A 15340-nucleotide genomic window follows, 5' to 3' on the forward strand; every position below is an offset into this window, starting at 1 on the left:
AAGTTGATGCAACAACTTCCTGTGTATCTGCGATCTCTGTCTGCATCTGGCCTTTCCTTTAAATTCATACTTTTTTGTGTGCGTTTAACTACAGAAGAGTAACGCCGATCACAGCTGGGTGGTATTTCCCTTTGCTGTTTCACCCAAGTGCCACTTTCACTTTCAGTTTATTTACCCTTTGTTTGGTATTTTTTTTATATTTTCTCTCTTAATTGAAATGTGTTTTATTTCATTATTGTACAGTGTAGAATGTAGAATGATGCAGTTTATGTCACAGCCATGTGATCCATACAGTCTCTAAGGATATGAGAACTGTCACTGATATAGAAAATGAACAACGCTCTGGTTAGCATTCAAGAAGTTTCATGAAATGTTATCATAGTAACCACTGGCAATGTCTTTGGATGATTTTTGCAATTATCAACAGTGGTAACATGACACAGCTACACGTTCACGTAATTATTATTGCAATATTATCATCATTAATTGCGATGACAACTGCCAGTTATGGCCGCTTATGTCATGTGGTAATTGTTAGTGTATGTTTCAGTGCATGTGTCATCATGAAAACACAAAATTTAGCAAAAATTAGCATGTGACCTACGCTCTTATTACAATTAGCAATAAGAAAAAAAATGACAGGTTCTGGCTGTAAATGATTATAATGAACTTGTGAGAGTGTATGACACCCATCATGACATCTTTAACAAGATGCCTAATGCCAAATCTATAATGTCCCATCTGCAGCCTCACATCTGTAAAGTCACATCTGTAATGTCCCATCCCTAATGCCACCTCCATAATGTCACATCCGTAAAGTCGCATGTGTAAAGTCACATCCGTAATGCCACATCTGTAAAGTCACATCTGCATCCTCACACCCATAATGTCACATCTGTAAAGTCACATCCATAAAGTCACATCCATAATGTCACACCTGTAAAGTCACATCTGCATCCTCACAACCGTAATGTCACATCCATAATGTCACAGCTGTAAAGTCACATCTGTAATGTCACACCTGTAAAGTCATATTTGCATCCTCACGTCTGTAAAGTCACATCGTTAAAGTCACATCTGTATCCTCACAACCGTAATGTCACAGCACTAAAGTCACATCCGTAAAGTCACATCTGTAAAGCCACATCTGCATCCTCACAACCGTAATGTCACATTCATAAAATCACATCCGTAATGCCACATCTGCATCCTGTAATCATCTGCATCTGCATCCTCACAACTGTAATGTCACATGCGTAATGTCACATCTGTCACCTTCTGGTGTGCTCATTTGGGATAAATTTTATAAATTCATATATATAATATTCATATAATATTTATATATTTCTGTAAAGCTGCTCCATTGACAATGTCCACTGTTAAAAGTGTGAGACAAATAAAACTGAATTTAATTCATAATGTCACATCTATAATATCACATCTGCAATGTCACATCCATAATGTCACATCCGCAAAGTTATATCCGTAATGCCACATCCATAAACTCACATCTGTAATATCACCTCCAAATTGTTACATCTGTAAAGTCGCCTCTGTAATGATGTCACCGCCATAATGTCACATATGAAATGTCACGTGTAATGTCACTTTTGTAATGCTACCTCTGTAATGTCTCGTCCACAGCATCCCACCCACAGTCATATCCGTAACATTATATCCATAATGCTGTTACAAACTGTAAACGGCAGTGGTGTAGTGGTTAGCGCTGTTGCTTCACAGCAAGAAGGTCCGGGTTCGAGCCCCGTGGCCGGCGAGGGCCTTTCTGTGCGGAGTTTGCATGTTCTCCCCGTGTCCGCGTGGGTTTCCTCCGGGTGCTCCGGTTTCCCCCACAGTCCAAAGACATGCAGTTAGGTTGGCGTGGGGCGGCCTTGGGCTGAGGTGCCCTTGAGCAAGGTACCGAACCCCTGACTGCTCCCCGGGCGCTCTGGTGTGGCTGCCCACTGCTCTGAGTGTGTGCGTGTGTTCACTGCTTCAGATGGGTTAAATGCAGAGGATGAATTTCACTGTGCTTGAAGTGTGCATGTGATGAATAAAGGTTTCTTAGTTAGTTCTTAGTAAACTACATGTCTGTAATATCTACACAAACATCTGACTTTTAAAAATGGTTCTGTTATTATTCTCTGAAATGGAAAGTGTCTCAGTGTTTGTATTTTGTGCTGTAGCCTTTGAGGCACGCTCTCCCCTGACCGAGTGTAGGTCTACATGTCCCTTTCCACCCAGAATGCTTTTCTCAACACCAACGTCCCCACCTTCCTTTGACCTTTCCTCTGACCCTCAGCTCCTCATTAGTGACTCACAGTTTAGAGGCAGTGTGTTGTTTTGAAATGACCTCTTTCAGGTTATGTAAAGTCAGTTGTGTTATATGATAACAATCATAGCTGGTTTAGAACAAATTAAACAGGAAGTTTCTTGGGTCAGGCTGCTTCCTACGCAGCCACAGCACTGTGGAGTCGTTACAGAAATACCTCCAGTTAACACCACTCTCTGTTTGTGGTGCACAGACGTAGAGCGAGATAGCCACAGAAAAAAAGCAGAGCTTGAACGGCATCTGATCAGTTGGGTATTCTTTCTTCTTTCTTTAAATCAGCGAGGTCTAAAAGTGTGATACCGGCAGACGGAGGAGTTGGTTCAGGCCGCCTCGACGGCAAGAGATTGATGGAGAAACCTCTGAAGAAAGGCTGGCTGAAGAAGCAGAGGTCCATCGTGAAGAACTGGAAACCATGCTACTTTGTGCTCAGAGGGAGCGTCCTGACGTACCATAAGGATGACCGAGAGAGCGCCGTACAGGTGAGAAATGAAATAATGGGTCTTATGTTGCATAGTTTTCCTCATAACTCAATTCAGTTTTATTTATATAGCACGTTTAAGAATAAACGTTGCCACAAAGCAGCTTTAGAGAAATCTGGATGTAGATTTAGATCTTTAATGAACAATCCAGAGGCGACAACAGTGAGGAAAAACTCCCCGAAAGCACAAGGTTTTCATGATCGCTGCAGCAGCTCTTTAGTACAAATCTACAGTATCTGGGTGAGATTGTTTTTGGAAGTGTAAATATTTAAGGTGTCCATGTGGGACCGTGCACAGGAGCAGGATGTGAGTCAATTCCAGAAACAGTCAGAAGATGTGTCAGGATAAATCAGGCGGGTCCTGAGGGTGAGAGGAGCTGCAACTCGAAAAAGACAGAACAGATTATTAAGTACGTTTTAATGCTACAGTGGTTTAAAGGGTGTTAATGAGATTCCCCTTTAGCAGAAGTGTGAACATTTATAGTCTAGCCACAGCATTTGCAATTTTTGACACCTTTTTTCGGCAACGTGCAAGAAGACGATGCTTTTACCTTTGACCAAATGCAGAGCAAATAAAAATAACCTGGAGGCCAAGTCACAGAAGGTAAATGGAGACGAGACGTGATTATGTAGTGGATGACTGACTTTCTTCAGATAAACACGAACCTGTGACTTCATGGACATCAGTCTTGCGAGACACAAGAAATCACATGCATTTCACGAATGCCTTATTTTGGATCATGAGCGAGGAAAACGGCTTGACTTTAACACGGTCTTGACTTTACCATGTCATCATTTCATCTGCATGGTACCAGAAAGTAGCCAGGGTGGATCTGAGTGTGGGAAACTACAATCATCTAACTGCATTCAAAAACAAGGTGAAATATGTTTCTGGTTTTTGTTTTTTTTAAAAAATGTATTTAAAAGTAATTTGTGTTGACAGAAATAACAGAGCAGTGATATTTCAAAATGGAGGCTACACTTCTTCATTTTTATTAAGTCATTTTTATTAAGCACCTTATCCTTGTCAGGGTTGTAGTGGATCCAGAGTTTATCCCAGGAACACTGGGAGTGAGATGGGAATACGCCAGTCCATCACACACACACCTACTGTAAGAGCAATTTAGTGAAGCCAATCCATCTACATTACATTACAGGCATTTAAGAAGTAGCTAGGGGTTCGATGCCTTGCTCAAGGGTACTTTAGCCATTCCTTCTAGTCCAGGGACTTGAACAAGTGACCTTTTGGTCCCAAACCAATTATTATTATTGTGTAGCAATAATAATAATAATAATAATAATAATAATAATAAATGTTATTAGCTGAAATAATAGAAACAGAAAGCTGTATTTGTGAGGAGGAATACAAGAAGAAAGTAGTGGACAGAAAAGAGAGACTGTGGAAAGAAAAGGTGATGCATGGTTCATTTCTGCGGGACATGGATGACACTATTGACGAAACTGAAACACGGCGACAGATGAAGAAAACAGATTTGAAAGTTGGAACAGAAGTGTTGATTTGTGCAGCACAAGAACAATCTATCAGGAGCAATTATGTGAAGTACCATATTGACACAACCGCTAATTCTCCACTGTGAGCAGAAAGGTGAAAGTGTAATCGTAAAGCATATTGTTAGTGAACACAGCCCGTATTGTTCACTGGAAGCTGCGCAGAAAATGTGGGTTAGAAAGGTGTGAGAAATGGTATGATGATAAACCAGGAGTGACAGAAGATGAAGAGGTGAAGTTGTGACAGTGTAATAGAGGCAAGGAAGCCTGATCTGATCATCACTTACAAAAAAGATAAAATCTGCAGAACGATTGACATTGCATGCTGGAGTGAAAGCAGGGTGGCTGCAAAAGAGCATGAAGACAGAGAAGGACCAAGACTTCTTGAAAAGAGAGGGAGTAGGGCTTTGGGGTATGAAGGTGGAAATAGTTCCAATTGTTGTTGGCGCCTTGGGCATAGTGACAAAGAAACTGAATCAGTGGTTGGAAAAGTTGGGAAGAGAGATTAGAACGGATTTGCTGCAGAAGACGGCGCTCTGAGGGACAGAGTTTTGAGAAAAGTTTTGGAAATGTGAAGGTAGAAGATTTGAGAGGAACCTTTGGTCATTTGTTATGACTCACTTTCTTTCAAGAAAAACAGCACAACACCTGCTTGCAAATAATATTACTACTACTACTACTACTACTAATAATAATAATAATAAACAGTTATTCCACAAAATTGAGTCATACACGAGCTGATAGCAGACGAGGTGCGTAGCACTGAGTTGTCTATAATCCATGTACGACGAGATTGAGTGGAATAACGGTTTTATTTTATCCACATTCACTGGATTTTGAGAAACAGAGCATTTTTATTTTTATTTTTTGCAAATTCGATTAATAAAACTTTATACAAAACGTCCAACAAAATCATTTCTGCTTAGAATGTAAACAAACCGGCGAAATGATAGGAGCAATTTGTGAAAAATGCAATAATAATAATTCTTGAAAAATAAAAAAAGATATGTTCTTACCATCATATACTTTCATTCCATATTTTGCTGCTTTTTTTTGTATTTTTTGGGGTTTTATTTTCGAGTAGAGTTTTTATTTTGTCCTCGGTTGGTTCAGCAACACGCTCTGCCATTTTGTTTTTCTCTACTCATGGTATATGAGCTGATATCCTAGTAGTAGAGTAGCCAATCAGAGCGCACAATTGCTCATATCCAGTGAATGTGGATAGAATAAACAGAGGCTATTACATGGTGGCATGACGATATGAAGTTTATCTTCGAGTGGTGAATGTACAGTGGTGCTTGAAAGTTTGTGAACACTTCAGAATTTTCTATATTTCTGCATAAATATGACCTAAAACATCATCAGATTTTCACACAAGTCCTAGAGGTAGATAAAGAGAACCCAGTTAAACAAATGAAACAAAAATATTATACTTGGTCATTTATTTATTGAGGAAAATGATCCAATATTACGTATCTGTGAGTGGCAAAAGTATGTGAACCTTTGCTTTCAGTATCTGGTGTGACCCCCTTGTGCAGCAATAACTGCAACTAAACGTTTGCGGTAACTGTTGATCAGTCCTGCACACCGGCTTGGAGGAATTTTAGCCCGTTCCTCCGTACAGAACAGCTTCAACTCTGGGATGTTGGTGGGTTTCCTCACATGAACTGCTCGCTTCAGGTCCTTCCACAACATTTCCATTGGATTAAGGTCAGGACTTTGACTTAGCCATTCCAAAACATTCACTTTATTCTTCTTTAACCATTCTTTGGTAGAACGACTTGTGTGCTTAGGGTCGTTGTCTTGCTGCATGACCCACCTTCTCTTGAGATTCAGTTCATGGACAGATGTCCTGACACTTTCCTTTAGAATTCACTGGTATAATTCAGAATTCATTGTTCCATCAATGATGGCAAGTCGTCCCGGCCCAGATGCAGCAAAACAGGCCCAAACCATGATACTACCACCACCATGTTTCACAGATGGGATAAGGTTCTTATGCTGGAATGCAGTGTTTTCCTTTCTCCAAACACAACGCTTCTCGTTTAAACCAGAAAGTTCTATTTTGGTCTCATCCATCGACAAAACATTTTTCCAATAGCCTTCTGGCTTGTCCACATGATCTTTAGCAAACTGCAGACGAGCAGCAATGTTCTTTTTGGAGAGCAGTGGCTTTCTCCTTGCAACCCTGCCATGCACACCATTGTTGTTCAGTGTTCTCCTGATGGTGGACTCATGAACATTAACATTAGCCAATATGAGAGAGGCCTTCAGTTGTTTAGAAGTTATCCTGGGGTCCTTTGTGACCTTGCAAACTATTACACGCCTTGCTCTTGGAGTGATCTTTGTTGGTCGACCACTCCTGGGGAGGGTAACAATGGTCTTGAATTTCCTCCATTTGTACACAATCTGTCTGACTGTGGATTGGTGGAGTCCAAACTCTTTAGAGATGGTTTTGTAACCTTTTCCAGCCTGATGAGCATCAACAACGCTTTTTCTGAGGTCCTCAGAAATCTCCTTTGTTCGTGCCATGATACACTTCCACAAACATGTGTTGTGAAGATCAGACTTTGATAGATCCCTGTTCTTTAAATAAAACAGGGTGCCCACTCACACCTGATTGTCATCCCATTGATTGAAAACACCTGACTCTAATTTCACCTTCAAATGAACTGCTACTCCTAGAGGTTCACATACTTTTGCCACTCACAGATATGTAATATTGGATCATTTTCCTCAATAAATAAATGACCAAGTATAATATTTTTGTCTCATTTGTTTAACTGGGTTCTCTTTATCTACTTTTAGGACTTGTGTGAAAATCTGATGATGTTTGAGGTCATATTTATGCAGAAATATAGAAAATTCTAAAGGGTTCACAAACTTTCAAGCACCACTGTATATATCACGAATGAGTGAAAATATTTTCAACATGAGAAGATAAACTTCATATCTTCAAATCAACGTGTGATTTTCTTTTTATTATATTGACACATTCACCAACAAAAAGTCCTCAAATTGATCAAAACAATTCATTGATTTCCTCACAAGTGACAGAAGAGGGTTTTGTTTTGGTGGTAACTCTTTTGTAAAGCGTCCTTGGGTTTGTGAAAGGCGCTATATAAATTGAACTTATTATTATTATTATTATTATTATTATTATAGATAGAGATTTATGTCCCGGTTTTTGTTTTCCATGTCCCGATGGAGCGCGGATGAAAAATACCATTGGTGTATTTCCCAGTAAAACACTCGAGTCTGTGTAATATTAACGGTATACTGATGTTATAGTGATGGTGTAGTGATTTGTTGGAAACAAAGCCTTGAATTTCATCTTTGGAGTGTGACGGGACAATACAAAGTACATATTGTGTATATCTTGAGCCCTTTAACCCACAGTATGAATTTCAGGAAAATCTGAGAAAGTTGATTTTTTTCACCTGAAAACAGATTTTTTGGGTGAAATTTTTGACTTTCTTTGATCATGTTCATATTCATACAGTTGGTAAATGAAGTTGAGCCCTAAACATGAGCGCAGGTTTGGTCTGAATCTCACACTCCAAAGCTGAGATACAGGACATCAACTTCTATTAAACTCCAGTCAATAAAATACACAGGTTTAGGGTGCACTAATTTCTACACATCTGTTCAAAACTTGAAGTTGAGCCAGAGGTGGACTTTGTTTTTTTTTTTTTTTTTTGTATTTTTTGGGGGTTTTTTTTTCGAAGAGAGTTTTTATTTCGTCCTCAGTTGGTTCAGCAACACGTGCCGCCATTTTGTTTTTCTCTACTCACGGTATATGAGCTGATAGCCTAGTAGTAGCAAATCAGAACACATGATTGCTCATATCCAGTGAATGTGGATAGAATAAAGTAGAGTGTAATGTAGTAACAGTATCAGTCGTGTCCATCACCTTGAGCTGACCTGCAGGACGTCTTGCTCCTGTGTGCCCTGCAGTAACCACTCAGATCTCACCTCCGCACCAGTGAACCACTGAACGGTGCCTTCAGACCACACAATGTTTTTTTAATGGGGTTTCTTTTTCTCTTACATCACCTCACATACAAACATGAGTGATGATAAAGAAAACCTGAACTGAGCCCTGAATCGAAACGAATTTTGAGATCGAGACACTGACTTACCTGCCCAGTGAGTCGTCACCTGATGTTTCTCGACACTTACGTACCCGTCCTCCACTTGTGTCTGAAGTCTTTTCTCTGTAGTACTGTACAGTTCTGGTAAATTTTAAGCTCGTTCTGTGGAGTGACGTTACAGGTCCTGGGAAGCAGGCGTTCCTTCCTTGGTGCTGTGGATTTAAGGAGCAACACCAGAAAATATTTTTAAAATACTGTATAAAAAATTACAGCAGCTTTGATCTGGTTTGATCCTGAGCTCCAGGTGACTGTGTGTTCTAACGGCAGCATGACCAGGATGGAGCACTTAGTGGACATTTCCGTTTCCGGTTGAGAGTACGTCATGCACATTCTGGGGGCCGCTTCTCACCGGAGCTTTTTATTTATTTATTTTTTTTGTGTGTGTTTGTCTAGTTTGATGTTTGTTTTTGTTTGAGTGTTTTGTCCGACGGTTGTGGTGTAGCTCCAGACCCAGTTTTGGGCGTCGGTTCCCTCCAGGCCTTGGTTCTCCGTGAGTGGTGCCTGTGCTCCTCACTATGGATGGCAGTGAGCTTGTTGCTCATTTTAACATCATGGTTGTCCAGCGCTCTGCGCAGCGGTGCTTTAGTGCTTGGCGTGATGTTCTGAGCGATGTTGCTTGGTGGCGTCGTGGCGGCTGTGCAGGTGGTTTAGGACATACCAGTGCTCTGTGTGGTGGTGCGTTTGTGCTCACTTTGTGGATCCATGGCTTGGTGTTCTGAGTGATGTTGCCCTGCGGCGTCACGGCGGCTGTGCTGGCGGTGTGGGACTTGTTTTCGTGTGTCTTTTGGTGGGACTGTGGCTGCTACACCATTGAAATGACATCCTGACCTTTATTTGGGGGACTTTTTTTTTTCTCTCTATAATTGTAGTGACCTTGGGTTTTGAGAAAGGCGCAATATAAATTATTATTATCATCACGTACAAACATCCATGTCTGTCTGAGTTTAATCGAACTCTGGTTTGTTTTCACTCTGGATGTGATTCGTTTGTGCAGGTGTGAACACAGTAATCGCCTACTCTATCTAATAAATGCCAATTGTGCCGTTGCTCCATGTTAAATTGCATTGCAGGGTTTCTCTGACAGAAATATGCACTAGTCCAGAACACAGGGCCTTCCTTTTCCTTCTGGATTTACTTTCTCTCTCCCATCCCAGACACATCTGGCCAATTAGCGGAGTCAGCGTCCTCACATGGTTTGTAGTGATGCATTTTACTTCACTTGGATTTTCTCTGTGTCAAAAGAAACTAAATCAAGAGGAAATCACTCCAAGTTTACAAACTCAACAACTAATTCACACACAGACCACAGCAAACAAACTGCAGGTGTGAAAACACCGTGTATGAGAGTGTGGCTTATTTAATTAACATAACACATACTCGAGTGCATAAAAAGGTTCCAGTATTTCTCTTTACCCTTCCCAGGAACAATCCTTATTCATCATTGTGATTGGCAAGTCTGCAAATATACACTCACTGACCACTTTATTAGGAACACCCCGTCCACCTGCTGTGTGTTCTCTGCAGTTCTGTAATCAGCCGATCACTCGACAGCAGCACGATGCATCAAATCACGCAGATACAAATCAAGAGCTTCAGTTAATGTTCACAATGTTCAAACATCAGAACGGGAAAAATTGTGATCTCACAGTGTGACTTTCTCTCACTGTGGTATGGGTGTTGGTTTGATCCAGATGGACTGGTTTGAGTGTTTCAGAAGCTGCTGATCTCCTGGGGTTTTCACACACAACAGTCTCTAGAGTTTACACAGAATGGTGCCCAAAAAACCCAACAACATTGGGTGAGTTGAGTGAGTGACAGTTCTGTGGGTGGAAACAAACGCCTTGTTGATAAGAGAGGGTCAGAGGGAAATGGACAAGTTCACAGTTTGAGATTTTTTAGTTTTTGCCAGGAAGGATATATTAACTCACATAATCACTCTTTACAGCAATCGCGATGACTGGGCCACCAGGGGCGTAACTCGGCTGAGGCCGCATTGATGAAGATGAATCAATTTATAATTGTCTGAGTCATGACTTCTTGAAAATTTCTCATTTCAGGGAACAATCCCGCTGTGGGCCAGTCAAGTGAACGAGCTGCCATCAAGCACAGATGACAAATTCATCTTTGAGATCATCCCACGTAAGCGTTTTTTTTCCCTCTTTCCCTCCTCCATTTCCTGGACTCGATCTATTATAGACCACTGACCTCATTTAGCTGGGTGTAATACACTCTTATACACTCAGGATACTGAGAGTGTGTTAAAGTGTTCATTAAAGCATAAAGTCCACTCATGATAAAGCACATTTAGGCGTTTTTCCCACTAGTGATACTAGTTGAGATACTAGTGCATCTCAATCTCAAACAATTAGATTATCATGAAAAATTTCATTTTTTCATAATTTACTTCAAAAAGGTAAATGTTCATATATTCTATAGTCATTGCATATAAAGTGAAATATTTCAAGCCATTTTTTTGTTTTGATTTTGATGATTATGACTTACAGTATAGCTCATGAAAAACAGAAATCCAGGATCTCAAATTATTAGATTATTTCCTGAGATCAATCAAGAAATGGATTTACAATACAGAAATGACCAACTTCTGAACAGTATGTTCATTTGTACACTCAATACTTTATTGGGGCTCCTTTACCATGAATTACTGTATCAATGCGGTGTGGCATGGAGGTGATCAGTCTGTGGCACTGCTAAGGTGTTATTGAAGCCCAGGTTGCTTTGATTGCGGCCTTCAGCTCGTCTGTATTTTTGGGTTGGGTGTTTCTCATCTTCCTCTTGACAATACCCCATAGATTCTCTCTGGGTTCAGGTCAGGCAAGTTGGCTGGCCAATCAAGTACAGTAATATCATGGTCAGCAAACTATTTGGTAGTAGTTTTGGCACTGTGGGCAAGTGCTAAGTCCTGCTGGAAAAGGAAATCAGCATCTCCATAAAGCTGGTCAACAGATGGAAACACGAAGTGCTTTAAAATCTTCCTGGTAGATGCTGCGTTAACTTTGGACTTGATAAAACACAGCAGACCAACACCAACAGATGACATGGCACCCTGAATCATCACAGACTGCAGAAACTTCACACTGGACTTCAAACACCTTGGATTCTGTGTCTCTCCACTCTTCCTCCAGACTCTCAGACCTTGATTTCCAAACAAAATGCAAAATTTACTGAAAAGAGGACTTTGGACCACTGAGCAACAGTCCATTTCTTTCTGTCCTTAGCCCAGGTAAGACGCTTCTGACGTTGCCCCTGGTTCAGGAGGGGCTTGATATTAGGAACATGACAATTGTAGCCCCTTTCCTGAAGATGTCTGTGAGTGGTGGCTCTTGATGCACTGACACCAGTCCATTCCTTGTGAAGCTCTCCCAAGTTCTTGAATCGATTTTTCTTGACTATCCTCTCAAAGCTGCGCTCATCCGTGTTGTTTGTGCACCTTTTCCAGCCAGCCTTTTCAGCAATGACCCTCTGTGGCTTACCATCCTTGTGGAGGGAGTCGATGATCACGTTCTGGACAACTGTCGAGTCAGCGGTCTTCCCCATGATCGTGGTTGTGTGTACTGAACTAGACCGAGAGATACACAGTTTTATACTGTTTTACTCAAACTCAAAATGAAACACACTAATATTTTGAGATTTTTTTTTGTGCTGTAGGGCATAATTATCAAAATTAAAATAGGAAAACATTTTAGTTTATGTGTAATGACTCGAGAATATATTTAATTTTCACTTTCTTAAATACCTAATGGAAAATATTAAACTCATGATATTCGAATTGTTTAAGATGCACTAGTATAGTATATACAATGTGTGTGTGTGTGTGTGTGCGCGCGCGTGTGTGTGTAGGAAGTAATGGGGACCGGGAGCGTGATGGCTATGTTCTCATGGCAAGCAGTCAGAGTGAGATGGACGAGTGGGTGCGACTGATCCGCCGGGCCATAGGAGCTCAGAGCAGTGGAGGTACTGCACGCACACACACACACACACACAATTCAACACCACACCAGGTGCCCAGTGTCCCACAGCTCTTTAGTTACTTGGCTCACGTGTTGGTCTCACCTCCAGGACCTGCACTCACATGAACATCTCAGGGTGAAAACTTTACTGCTGTAACCAGAACAACACCGAACCACCTGTAAACTCAACACTCAGCACCGAAACTCCCATACATGTCAACCTTTGGTCAATCAAACCTGTATAACCAACCTCCAAAATCCGTATTTCCCTTATAAAATCCTTATAAGATGCAAATTAAAATAATTTACCTAAAATTTGAATGATAATTAACAATGATATATCCAAGTTACTTTTTATTCAATATTAATAACAATAAACCTTCAGAATGAATACAAAGCTCCAATGTTTGACAAAAACACAAAGTGTCACTCTAATGTTCTGAATTGTACTCCATGACAGCTTTTAGCGCTCTGCACCAATACCTCACGAGGCTGCACGTCACAGCAAGTGTCTGTGTTGATCTTGCCGGAGCGCCCATTCAGAATCTTTTCAGTCGCTAGTGAAAGTCGCTCAGGTGGAAATACGCGTTTCAAACAAAATATTACTTCCCGGTTGGCGGGATTCTTGCAATGCGGTGTGCGCATGATCAGAAGCAGGGCTTTGAACCGGTTCAAGGAATGAAAACAAAAACCGGGAACTTTTTCTATTTCACATGGAACAGAAACGAAACCAGAAACTTTATTATTTTTTATGTTCCGGAACAGAAACGCTTATTAAAAATAAGGGTAACCGGTTAATACCGGTTTTTATTTCGTTCCTCAAAGTTTCCGTAGCCTACAAATAAAAAAGTCATTCTTCTCCTACGCAAATTTCTATGACCCGCTGGGGTTCACTTCCTGTGTGACGTTCGCTGACTGAATCAAGAGAGCGGGAAGGTGGACTACTATCACGTCTCCACGTGATAATAAGTGAGTAAGTGCATTACTCAGTAAGTGCATTACTGAGTGTCTGAGCAAAGAAGAGCCTGAACGTTGCAACCTCCCTATTGGCTGTTTGTAAAAATGTATCAATTGTTGCCCTTCCCACGGGAATCATCGCGGGCTCGAGAGACGAGACCTGACGAGTTAGTTCGTTGGTAGCAGAACAAAATGTCTGGACACAAATCGGGTTTTCAGAAAAGGAAAGAAAATAAACGGAGGGTCGAAAATACAAAAAAGGAGGCAGAAAATGCAAAACGAGTTTTAAGGTAGGACAAATGGTTACTTTTTAAGGCAGCCCGCCGTGGCTGCAGGCTTTCAGTTGTGTCATTGAATGGTTACTTTTCTGAGGCAGCCCGCCGTGGCTGCCTGCAGGCTTATTTATTATAGCCCATTTAGTTAAAATAGTTGATATAAAATGTTTATAGTTATAGTTATGTGATGGTTGTCCTGATTTAGACTGGTGTTTTTTTTTTTTCTGGGGGGGGTTGCGCAATGTTGTACCCGGGTCCAGATTAGGGCAGAACCGGCCCTGGCTACATTTCAGGTGTAGTTTGTTTTATGTATGTATGTACTTGCATAGATGTGTACTTGGTCTTCCAATATGGCGCCTAACAAAATCTCGCGGCGCGGTGACGTAACACACTAAACGAATTATCTTTCATTTTTGGCACTTTTTCTGTTTGTGTAGATGGGAAGACATACTGAGAATCCAAATCGCCAACATTTGAAATAATTGTTTTGAATTATTTCTTGTCTTATTTAATGAAGGTTGTAATAGAATTAGCCTACATTTGGCTTAAGCTGGATGAGACAGAGACATAATTTTATAGCCATTTGTTAAACAGCTGACAGGGAACGTAATTAACAGTAAATTTTTTTGTTCTAACCGGTTCGGGAACATCTATTTAATGGTGGAACCCAAAACTGGAAACGTTAAAATTCCGTTTCTGTTCGGAACGAACCAATAGGAAAAAAATTCTGGTTCAAAGCCCTGATCAGAAGTGGAATGAAGTCTCGCTACCACAACGCGTGATTTCATAAGACTCTTTACTGGCTGTCTGTGGTGTATAGTACGTTTGTAAATGTTATGCGCTCTTTTATCATCGTGGGAATTGATTATAGCTCTAAATAAATATTGAAGGTTTTTTTAAAGAATCCGTATAACTTTATTTGTACGTCCGTATACTACGTTTATTGAATCAAATCCATATAAAATACGGACATTCTGTATAGGTTGACATGTATGAACTCCTGTAAACTCAACACTCAGCACCGAAACTCCTGTAAACTCAACACTCAGCACCGAAACTCCTGTAAACTCAACACTGAAACTCCTGTAAACTCAGCACTCAGCACCGAAACTCCTGTAAACTCAACACCCATCACCGAAACTCCTGTAAACTCAACACTGAAACTCCTGTAAACTCAACACTCAGCATCGAACCGCCTGTAAACTCAACACTCAACCTCCTGTAAACACTCAACACCAAACTTTCTGCAAACACTCAGCCCTAAACACTCACTCAACACCAAACCTCCTGTAAACACTCAACACTGAACCTCTTATAAACATGCAACACTAAACACTCAACCTGCTGTAAACACTCAACACGTCTCTCTCTCTCGGTCACTCTCTCTCTCTCACTCACCCTCGGTCTGTCTCTTGCTCTCTCTCACTCTTTTGCTCCCTCACTCCTTCTCTCGTGCTCTCTCTCTCTCTCTCTCTGTTTCTCTCTTGCTGTTTCACTCTCTCTCACTCTCTCTCTCTTGTTCTTTCTCTCATGCTCTTTCACTCTCTCTCTCTCTCTCTCTCTCTCTCTGATATCTGCCTGTTGAGAATTTTCCGACTTCAACAAATTCCCACTATCCGTGATTTGAGCTCCAGAGTTTTAACAGGTGATAAGTTAAGATGTCGTGGCTC

General features: G+C 40.9%; 1 protein-coding gene across 1 annotated transcript in view; it reads left to right on the forward strand.

Annotated features, from left to right (window-relative positions):
• arhgap25 (Rho GTPase activating protein 25) overlaps positions 1–15340 on the forward strand; it is a 45807-nt gene that overhangs the window by 5024 nt on the left and 25443 nt on the right. The window contains exons 2-4 of the mRNA XM_060907520.1: positions 2609–2808; positions 10528–10609; positions 12329–12442. Of these exons, the coding sequence (XP_060763503.1) occupies positions 2609–2808; positions 10528–10609; positions 12329–12442 (396 nt within the window). The remainder of the gene's footprint in view (positions 1–2608; positions 2809–10527; positions 10610–12328; positions 12443–15340) is intronic.

This window comes from Neoarius graeffei, chromosome 24 (genome assembly GCF_027579695.1).
Source record: "Neoarius graeffei isolate fNeoGra1 chromosome 24, fNeoGra1.pri, whole genome shotgun sequence".
Lineage (NCBI taxonomy): Eukaryota > Metazoa > Chordata > Actinopteri > Siluriformes > Ariidae > Neoarius > Neoarius graeffei.